The 11073-nt window shown below is 41.5% G+C and overlaps 1 protein-coding gene across 9 annotated transcripts in view; it reads left to right on the plus strand.

Annotated features, from left to right (window-relative positions):
- The window catches only part of DICER1 (dicer 1, ribonuclease III), a 73497-nt gene extending 63884 nt beyond the window's left edge, over positions 1-9613 (plus strand). For 8 of the 9 annotated variants that reach the window (XM_043489381.1, XM_043489387.1, XM_043489388.1 and 5 more), the window contains 4 exons: positions 1061-1329; positions 4360-4522; positions 4633-4708; positions 5052-9613. In XM_043489381.1, coding sequence (XP_043345316.1) covers positions 1061-1329; positions 4360-4522; positions 4633-4708; positions 5052-5217 — 674 coding nt within the window. In that variant the 3' untranslated portion in view covers positions 5218-9613. The remainder of the gene's footprint in view (positions 1-1060; positions 1330-4359; positions 4523-4632; positions 4709-5051) is intronic. The other variant, XR_006273519.1, reaches the window with a different exon arrangement.
- Positions 9614-11073: the final 1460 nt, after the last annotated feature.

Raw genomic sequence — 11073 nt, forward strand, 5'->3', positions numbered from 1 at the left:
TTTTTTTTTTCCCCCCATGTCAGTGTCATAAGCACTTGAATTCAGAAAACCAAAGCTGAGTATAACGTTTGTATAAGAAAAACAATGTAGGTTAAGATGATCAGAAGAATGTAAAACCAAAAGTGAAAAATTATCTGGCTCTGGCCTAGAAACACTGGTGAAACTAAAACCTGTTTTTCTTTGTGGAGAAGAAATGAGGCCTGGTTTTCTACCGCACTCTACTGGAAGGAGCCCTGGGTTCTATTCTGTCTCAGCCCTTGCTTCTGAGCTCGTTGGGCATGAGGGGGCCGCTCACTTAATCTGTTCCCACCTAGGTTTCCGCAGTTGAATGGCTCCTTTTCAATCAGCGTGAGAAAGAGAGGTGTTGCTTAGTGTCGATCAGGTCTCACACTTTGACATTGATCATTTTTGCTTAAGGTCATTGCTTGCCTTCCCTACTCCCCTTCTTGGTTTGTGTGAGATTCACCATTTTTCATTCAAGTTGAGAAGAAGGTCTTCTTGTACTAAGTGTCATCTTATGTAACAGATGTAACCCAGGAGTGGTGAGGTGTGTATCACTCCCACACTTTGCAGAGTGTGAGTGGACAGTGCCCAGTGGTGGTAGCAGAAGCGTGGCGGCGGCGGGGCAGGGGGGGCGTGTGTAGGGTCTGACGTTGCTAGATGCTGATTGTGATGGAGGCCTTAGAATGATGCCCCAGCACCTGCCTGGCCAGCAGAGAGCCAAAGGAAAAGGGCCCAGTGAAATGATGTCACTTGGGAAATGCCTTTTTCTTAACGAGCGTTAGTCTTTTGGCAACCTAAGGATTTTATGACCCCAATTTATATATCAGAAATGTGCTTAATTTTCCATTAGAATTGAATTTCCAGAAGCTTCAGCAGGATGTCATTCAGTAATTCTGTCATTGAAGAATATATGTGAAAATGAACCCTCCCCCCGCCCCTGCAATAAAGGTCTTTTCAGTGGGTCTTGGGGGAATCCATCCTTTAACCGAGTTATGATTTGGAAATCGTGTCGGTGGTTTTGCTGGCGCTCAGGGCTTCCCTTTGAATCTTCCTTCAGATTGTTACCAGCGCTTAGAATTCCTGGGAGATGCAATTTTGGACTACCTCATAACCAAGCACCTTTATGAAGACCCACGGCAGCACTCCCCAGGGGTCCTGACTGACCTGCGCTCTGCTCTGGTCAACAACACCATCTTCGCGTCGTTGGCTGTGAAGTATGACTACCACAAGTACTTTAAGGCCGTTTCTCCCGAGCTCTTCCACGTCATCGACGATTTCGTGCAGTTTCAGCTCGAGAAGAACGAAATGCAAGGAATGGATTCTGAGGTTAGTGCCGTTTTAAGATACGTTGAATTCGGTGTTTAAAATAAGCCTTCCGACTAGGCTTCTCAACACAGCCATCCAAAGAGCCGGCTGAAGGCCAGGGTTGTGGTCCTCAGCACGCTCTGCGTTCTCCAGGAAACCTACATGGGTCATAGTCTTCAGGCAGCCCTTTTAAACTTGGCCATGGGTACTGTGGCCATTCTGGTGAGGAGAGGGAGCCAGGGGCTTCCAGCAACTTCATCCCCAGTCCTTGATGTGGGCTTCCAGTATTCAGGCTCGCCAGAGAGGTGCAGCCCCCTTTCCCCGGTCCCCAAAAAAGCTTTAACCTTAGTGAGAGCTCGGCAGGGTGGATTCTGTCCTTTCTCTCTGTTTAAAATAGGTCAGAAATATTTGCTCTATCTCAGGTAAGCATCACTAACGTACATCCTGCTTCACTTGAAATGGGGAAATCTCATTTAAAAAGCAAACTTCTAAAATTTTAAGGACTGGAATTTGAGAAACGTCTACTGTAGGTTCAGCCAAAGGTCCTTTTGGTGATGGAGCTAATTCTCGTGTGTGTGTGTGTGTGTGTGTGTGTGTATGTGACCTGTTTTGAAGTTTTGTAGGAAAGGATTTTGCTGAGATCTTTCCGGCCTCTGATTCTTCGCTAACATCCATCCACATACCCGGGTACCCAGGAGAGCGCTCTCATTTCTCCTTCTCATTCCGACACCTTTGTTCTTTGCGTAGATTTCTTACGAGAAGTCAGGGAATCCATTCATAACTCTGGTAGCCGCTGTAATTGTTCTTTCTTGACGTGTACCTCCCTGTTGTTAGTTCCACAGACTTTGTTGAGGAGTGCACTTCCTTGGCGTCCGTGAGAGAAGTGGGGAGCCTGGGTTTGGAGGTGGAGCCTCAGGGTGGAGGGTCAGGCGGTGAATTGGGCGGTGGGTGTGCTGAAGGAGGCTCACGGCTGGTACCCTTCGTCCCCTCTTCCTCCTGGCACACTCTTCCGAGATGAGTGGTCTGAGGTGGCGCACAGCCAGCGGTGAGCCCAGGAGCCACGGCCAGCTCAGGTGTATTCAGTATTGCGTCCAGTCTCCTCCTGTAGAAATACTTAAGCTGAGAAGTTGAGGAATTAGCTAAAACTAAAGTTATCTTTTGGACTTTCCTGGTGATTCAGTGGTTAAGACTCTGAGCTTCCAATGAAAGGGACACAGGTTCGATTCCCTGCTTGGAGAACTAAGATCCCTGGCCAAAAAAATATAAAATATAGTTACCTTTTGATGACAGTTAGACATACTGGCTTTGCTAGTTTTTGTTCATTTTTTTCCCTGCCCTTTGTTTGTATAAATATATGTATGGAAGTTATGAAAAAGTGATGGGGAATGTCATGGTCTGGCTTCTCTAACTTACTATTTGATCTTAAGAAAGTCTCTTCATCTTTCTGGGCCTCAGTTTCCTCATTTGTAAAAGAAGAGAATTAAACTTGGTGAAAAAAAGAAAGTAAGGTCATTCAGTAATGTCTGACTCTTTGCGACCCCATGGCCTGTAGCCTACCAGGCTCCTTCGTCCATGGGATTTTCCAGGCAAGAGTACTGGAGTGGGTTGCCATTTCCTTCTCCAGGGATCTTCCTGACCCAGAGATTGAACCTGGGTCTCCCACATTGCAGGCAGATGCTTTACCGTCTGAGCCACAAGTAGATGCTGGTAAACTTGGTAAGTTTTAAAATTCCCATCCACAACAATAAGTTATTTTGTTTTTCCAGTAGTCGGCATTATAAATACACTGTATAGAATTTTGTGTGGCTAAGCAGTCCATTTAGAAATGGCTCTCCCCACTTCTTTTTATTTCTCTTTCACAAGTAATTTGTTTTTTATAACATAACCAAAATTATCATTTTGTGATGTTTTGCTGCTAATGTATATAAACATAAACTTATATAACATACAAAATGAAATTCTATCACTCATACCGTATTCTTTTTACTTAATATACTGTGGATGACTTTCCCCAATCATTGTTAACTGGGATTATGACTTTCAGTAGGCTACATGCTACTGAATATATGGCTGCAATGTAATGTGTTCAAACAGCTCCTTTGTGGCTGGATGGTTAACATATTTTTAGTTAGGGTTTTAATAAGCATGTATGTGATAAATATACTTAAATACCCAGCTACCTGCTTAAGATGAATTCCTGGAGATGGAATTGCCACATCAAAGAATTAGGAACTTTTAAAAGACATTTGATACATATGTAAATTTTTACTCTATTAATCTGAATACCTGTTTATGTGTCAGGTTCTCTGTCATAGTGAACATTTATTAAGTGGTTTATTAAAAGGGGAGCTGGGAGGAAAATATCTTCCAAATAGAATTTCCCTGTCAACAAGTGGCGATTTACCCTCCCCACAGCAGTGTGCGCCCTTCCTCACATTGCACGGATGAGGATTCTGCCGGCTCCTAGCTGAACTACCAGCTGGTAGAGCTGTTTCAGCGTGCAGTTCTGTGATTGTGCGTGAATTTGAAATTTTTTTTCATTAATTTATTGACTATTACAGTCTGTGTTAGGGTTGTCTTTGGTTTTATTTGAAAGCAATCTTTTTTCCCATGTTGAATACAGAATACTAAGTAGAGAAGGGTTTTTTTTTTCTTAAGTGAAAAACTTTTTTTTAAGATAAGATAATGTTTGGACTCATTGGGAAAGACCCTGATGCTGGGAAAAATTGAAGGCAAAAGGAGAAGGGGCAGCAGGGGACGAGATGGTTAGATAGTGTCACGGACACAATAGACATGAATTTGAGGAAACTCTGGGAGACAGTGGAGAACAGAGGAGCCTGACGTGCTATAGGCCCTGGGGTCTCAGAGTCAGACGCAGCAGCAATTTTATGAAGAACCTATTACAGTGTAGTTGGCCTGTCATAAATATTTGATGTTGTTACCCTTGTTAAAGAGATAGTAGGAGTCAACATCCAGGAAAAGAAAAATATCTCTGGAGACTGCCTTTCGTAGAGGCTTTTTGCTTACGAGTTTCTTTTCTCACTGTAATAGCTTAGGAGATCCGAGGAGGATGAAGAGAAAGAAGAGGATATTGAAGTTCCAAAGGCCATGGGGGATATTTTCGAGTCACTTGCTGGTGCCATCTACATGGACAGCGGGATGTCGCTGGAGATGGTCTGGCAGGTGTACTATCCCATGATGCGGCCGCTGATTGGTACGGTTGGCTCCCCTTCGAAAGAAGCAGAATCACAATGAAAAGCAGCTTAAACCAAAATTTAAAAAAAAAAGGGTATTAAGCACATTATTCTTTCATTTTGATTACAGAAAAATTTTCTGCAAATGTGCCCCGTTCCCCTGTGCGAGAACTGCTTGAAATGGAACCAGAAACTGCCAAATTCAGGTAAGCAAAAGTGTGCATGGAGGAGCGTTAACTTGCTGAAAAACAGGGGGGAGAGTCCTCAGAGATGCCATAAACTCACGGTTTTGAAGAAATCCTCACCTTGGGACATGCTGTCCCGCGGTTGCCATTTGCAGCCTGATTGACTGGCTCTTTGTGCTCCTGGGAAGTGAGAAGAAAGTGGCCGCAGCATCTGTCGGCAGTGGGCGGCTGTCAGAAGGCACGTTTCCTCTGCGCGGTGTCAGCTCGTACAGGGGACTCGGCCTGAGAGTACATACTCGGTGCTGATTGACAATAATAATAAATACTTCTGACTTCTGATTCAAGCTGCTTGGCTTCTTTGCAGCCCAGCTGAGAGAACCTACGACGGCAAGGTCAGAGTCACCGTGGAAGTGGTCGGAAAGGGGAAATTCAAAGGTGTTGGCCGAAGTTACAGGATTGCCAAGTCTGCAGCAGCAAGAAGAGCCCTACGAAGCCTCAAAGCTAATCAACCTCAGGTTCCCAACAGCTGAAAACCCCTTTTTAAAATTAAAAAAAAAAAAAAAAGCAGAATTAAGGTGGAAAATATTTAAGTTGAAAAGGATGATTTAAAACTGATAGTGAGTGGAATGAATTGAAGGCAGAACATAAAGTTTGTTTGATAACAAGATAGATTACAGAATAAAACATTTAACCTATGTATAAAAATTTTGGAACTAACCGTAGTTTTAGTTTTTTGCGCAAACACAATCTTTCTTGTCTTCTTTCCTCACTTCTGCTTTGTTTAAATCACGAGAGTGCTTTACCGATGACATTTTCGTAAGTGTTCAAAGTGATTCTTGACAGTTTTTGTCTTGTTTCATTTTAGTTTAATTTCTGTCGGTTTCGCTTAGAGTTAGGAGGCCAAGGAGCTTAAACCTGGAACGGCACGCCTGCCCCCCGCCACGGGTTCTGTTGAGAGCTCTGGGCACCTGTCAGCGTGCGTGGCAGAGCCCGCCCTGCGGCGTTGATAAGCCGCGTGGAGGGATGCGGTTTGAGAGAGGAGCGTGCCAATGTTGTCTCTCCTTTCCACGTTGTATCGCGTAAGATGATGCTTCCCGGTCGCTGTTGCACTTACCAGTAAGGGACAGATTGTTGCTCAGCACTGGCCGGCATGTTGGCAGATCACATTCTAGTTTTCTCATGCCATGTTGTCTTGCATAAAAAGAGGTTCTTGCCTTAAAAGTAAAATCCTCGTGGATATCCTTTCCCTTCCGATCTTTCTGGAACAAACCGTTTCACATTCCCTTCATTCTGTTTATTAGGCATTAGACCTTGAGACAGCGTGATACTTAATGACTCACTAGTATAACTGTAACCTAACTAATGACAGGATTCTATGAGAATTTCTGTTAGGTGTACTGAAGACATTTTCAAAACCAGAACATGTAACCTATGGATTTTTTAAAAGATACATCATAAAGAATCATCTTTGGCTAAATACCCCACTTTTACTAGAAACCTCCGGCTAGGTAGTTCCACGGATGGAAATTGTTTGTGGCAAATAAACCTTGCCCTGTAGGCTGTTGCTCTAACAAAATAAACTTTATACATATCACACCTAAAATATGCTGCAGATCTGATAATGGATTGGTTACTTACTTAAAGAAGCAGAACAGAGCACCTTACCCTTAGGCTTCTCACATACATTTCTTACTGTGCTTTTCACAGTGTTGCATGCATACTTCACCTACCAAAGCTGTGCTGTTAATGCCATGAAAGTTTAACGTTTGCGATAAACTGCCGTAATTTTGATATGTCTGTGATTTAGGCCATTAATTTAGGTAAACTAGCTCATTGTTTCCATCTTTGGAAAAGGAAGAAAAAAAGACACTTTTAGGCATTTGCCTAAGTTTCTTTAATTAGACTTGTAGGCACTCTTCACTTAAATACCTCAGTTCTTTTCTTTTGCATGCATTTTTTTTCCCTCCCCATTTGGTGCTATGTTTATGTATTATGCTTGAAATTTTAATTTTTTTTTTTTTTGCACTGTAACTATAATACCTCTTAATTTACCTTTTTAAAAGCTGTGGGTCAGTCTTGCACTCCCACCAACGTACCAGTAGAGTTTTGCTGCAATTGCCCCTTAATTATGCTTGAAATTCAAGAAAGCTGAGCAGAGGTGTCTCGTAATTTCCAGCACATCATTCTGAACGTGACGCCTCATATAATGCTGCATTGATATTTTGAATTGCAGTCGAATACTGTACTTCTCGCTTTATCTGCGCCACCCACCCCCAGAAAAACACCTCTGCATGCGTGCACCCAGAAACCTGTCCACTGCGCTTTCTAAGGAGACCCGAGTGAAGGGAGCATTCAGCTTTTCCCACGTGATTTGTCGTCTCCAACCTTAAACTTCCACTGAGATCTCAGTTACTAAATGAGCTTTAGAGCAAATTTATTTGGGTGGACATGTTTTTTAAAAAATTTAGTTCTGATTTGGAGCCTTTGATTTCTATTTGATTTTTTTTAAAAACACCTCCATGTAAGATCTCCTGACAATGTAAAACCAAGCGCTTCTTGAATTACATAACTGTAAATGTGTACACTTAAACAAGGCTGGATATGAATTTTCCTTGTGAGGGTGATTCATGATAAAGCTGTATCACAGATCTCTTGATAATTATAAACTACCTGCTGCCAGGAGCTTAGGGCCTTGCATTGTGTCTAATGCACTAATCCCAGTGTCGAGGCATCCTCTGGCCTCCTGGCACCAAAATCAGATTGTTTCACAGTTACAATCCCCGTTGGGAGAAAAATGCCTCAATATATTTTGTAACCTTAAGAAGAGTATTTTTTGTTAATACTAAAAAGTTCAGACTTGGATAAGATTAGGTCACACAGTCTCAGGGGTTCAAATTTCCTGCTACCATTCAAAATATTTTATCAACAGCAGACTTTAGCTATTGCTTTTTTTTTTTTTTTTCTCCTTTTGGTTGGAGGACAGTAGCTGATTTTAGTTTGTGACTCACACTTTGAAGCAATCTCTGATCCCCTGGTTCCTAAGTTGAAAACTCAAAACTCTGATGTAGATATACGAAATGGTTATGAATGCTTTTGTGCTGCTGATTTTTTAATGCTGTAAACTTTCCCCCCGTTGAGCTTACTGAAATGTTTTGCATCCATTTAATTAAGGGACAAAAAAAAAAAAAATTGCTCTCTGTCGCCCCACTTACCACCTGATCTGTCATCCTTTTGTTCCTGTGATTGCCGTGTGAGACCCGGTGTGATCTGGAAGCCCCGCTGGTGGGCGGTGTGGCTGTATGGCCAGCACACGCGGGAAGGACTGGGCAGGCACGTTTTGAAAAGCAGCTGCAGAAATTCCTTACGATGATTGTGTGGAGGTTAGTTGGCATGAACCTTCATTGTAAATGTTTTTTGATTTTTTTTTTTTAAATAATCCTTTCAGCAGTCCTGACTATGCTGCGTTTTGTAATGGCTTTCCCCCCTCTGTTCTGTTCGTGTAGCACAGATAAGCACTGCACTTGGTACCACGCTTTACCTCATGTCAAGGAAAATATGCTTAACCGAGAGGAGAACATGTGGTTTGGCCTCGCTGCTGTTTTGATATACCGAATTTGAAAAAAAGATAATTATAATGCCTGCAATGTGTCATATACTTGCACAACTTAAATAGGTCATTTTTGTCTGTGGCATTTTTACTGTTTGTGAAAGTATGACAAAGATTTGTTAACTGAACTCTTAATTATGTTTTAAAGATGTTTGTTAACTTTTCTCTTTTACGTTATGTGAAATGATTAAATTTAGAACAACCTCTAACACTCCTGTAATTATCTTTGAAAATGCTGATATTTTTCCTCTCTTAATAATAGCTTGCCCTCAGAAAGATTCAAACTACCCTGCCTAAATAGCAAGAGACTGGAGGCTACTCTGGTTCTGTTGGTTCAGTTCATAAGTACAATTATTCACACAGCAGTTGGCTCTTTCGAGTCATCACCTGACATCGGCCGGTGACTGCAGAGTGCAGAGACTAATCGAGATGCAGACCCACCACAGTTCAGTCTTCAGGCCCCGTTGATTTAAAACTTTCTATCTTGCTCTGTTAGGGTATCTAATCCTTTTACACAACATTTAAGCCACCAAACTGAGACCTTGATATCTTCATTTCAACTGCATCTGAAGTTCTGTTAGCGCGTGAACCAGTTTGTGTTCGCTGCGGAACTGAAACTCATGTCTTGTTTATTACCTATATGGTTATTTTAATTACATTTAAATAGGTATATTTTTTCAACCACTGATTGCTTTTCAGGAACTTAATTATTTCCGAATAAATTTCTTTATTTTATATTGTACATGAGAAGTTTTTAAGATATGTTTAAGACCAAGAATATTGAAATGATTTTAAAAGTTGTTGGAATTTGCCAGTAGCAATACCTAGGGAATTTGCATTGAGACTATTGTATTTTCCACTAGAGGTGAAAATGATGTTTTGAAACTTAACTTGTAAATATATTTTAATCATTGTGTTTTTGTTTTCTTCCCCCTCTAGTCCATTTTTATTTGGACATCACCCACCATTTAAATTTTCTAGATGCACTCAGAATTCACTGCAGCAGCAGGTTACGTAGCAAAAATGCAAAGGTGAACAGGAAATGAAGTTTCTGGCTTTTCTGCTGTAAATAGAACGAAAGAAAAATGACTAAAATCAAGTAAGACTAACACATATAATTTGATTGACAATAAAATACTTACCATCACATGCTGCAGCTGTTTTTAAGGAACATGATGTGATTCATACAGGAATCATGCTGCAGAAATTTGCAGTCTGCACCTTAAGGGTCACGATTACCTTTAGTCGTTTTTTGTTTTTGTTTTTTTTTTGTAATAATTGTAGCCAAGTAAATCTCCAATAAAGTTATGGTCTGTTCACTTGGTGTGCTTTTGACTTTTTATTTTCTTGTTTTGATTCATTTTGAGTGGATGTAGCACTTAGATAGTTGTAGCAGAAATTATCTTTAAAATGTTTTGATTCCATGGTCACCTGAAAATGTATCCTTTAAAAGGACAAAATGTCGTTTACCAGGTTCTACTTCATGCGCTGGTAGAGTTATCGACTCACACTTGCCTCGTTCTTTTCAGACTTAAATAATGCCAGTGTGATTTTCTGAAATCCTGCCACATTGACTGATGGGTTCCAGGTCCTGGATTATTTATGACACGTTTGACACATTCCTTAAGTAAATTTAGTTATTCTGAAGTAAAGTGAACAGAGTGTTCAAGCTTCTAGATTTTTAGGAGACACTTTCAGTATATTATTGGTTAAGAAAGAATTCTGCTATTTCAGGCTTTGACCTAACCTTTTCGTAACTCAGTAAACCAAGCTCTAAAAGGAATGACTTGGCTGGAGGAACAAGATGACAAGTAGAAGTTTCTTAAAATGAGAAAAAAAAATCCATTTTCTTTTATAAGAGTTTAAATTAATCTCTTCCTTTTCTCCCCCTCTGACTTCTCTAAACTGAAGAAGAAAAAGTGCGTGTTTTTTGAAAAATTTATTTATTTTTAATTGAAGGATAATGGCTTTATGATACCGTGTTGTCTTCTGCCATACATCGACATGAATCAGCTATAGGTATATATATACGTCCCCTCCCTCGTGAACCCACCTCCCGCCCCATCCCACCCCCTTTCGGTTGTCACAGAGCCCCCGTCTGAGTTCCCCGAGCCACACAGCAAGTTCCCATTGACTGTCTGTGTTTTACAGGTGGCAGTGTACGTGGCCCATGTGGCTCTCTCTATCCATCCCACCCTCTCCGTCCCCCGCCGGCCCTGTGTTTGTCTCTTCCCCATCCGTCCTCCCCCGGCCCTGTGTTCATGTCTCTTCTCCGTGTCTGCATCTCCACTGCTGCCCTGCAAGTAGGTTCATCAGTGCTATCTGTCTAGATTCCAAATAATACGCGTTAATGTGTGATACTTGTTTTTCTCTTTCTGACTGACTTTACTCTGTGTAATAGGCTCTAGGTTCATCCACCTTCTTAGAACCAGCTCAAATGTGTTGCTTCTTATGGCTGAGTAATATTCCGTGGTATATATGTACCACAGCTTCTGTATCCATTCATCTGTCGATAGACATCTTGATTGCTTCCATGTCTTAACTACTGAATATAGCACTGCAGTGAATGTTGGCGTACAGTGTCTTTTGCAGTTTTGGTTTTCTCAGGGTTTTGGTTTCCCCACTATTTGCCTAGTAGGGGGCTTGCTGGGTCACATGGCAGTTTTATTCCTCGTTTTTTAAGGAATCTCCGTGCTGTCTTCCAATATGTGTGTTTTCCTCCTGAGGACTTTTGCATAGCCCGTGTGCTTGCCCACATCGGTGTCACTGCCCGGAACCC

This window comes from Cervus canadensis, chromosome 17 (genome assembly GCF_019320065.1).
Source record: "Cervus canadensis isolate Bull #8, Minnesota chromosome 17, ASM1932006v1, whole genome shotgun sequence".
Classification (NCBI taxonomy): Eukaryota; Metazoa; Chordata; class Mammalia; order Artiodactyla; family Cervidae; genus Cervus; species Cervus canadensis.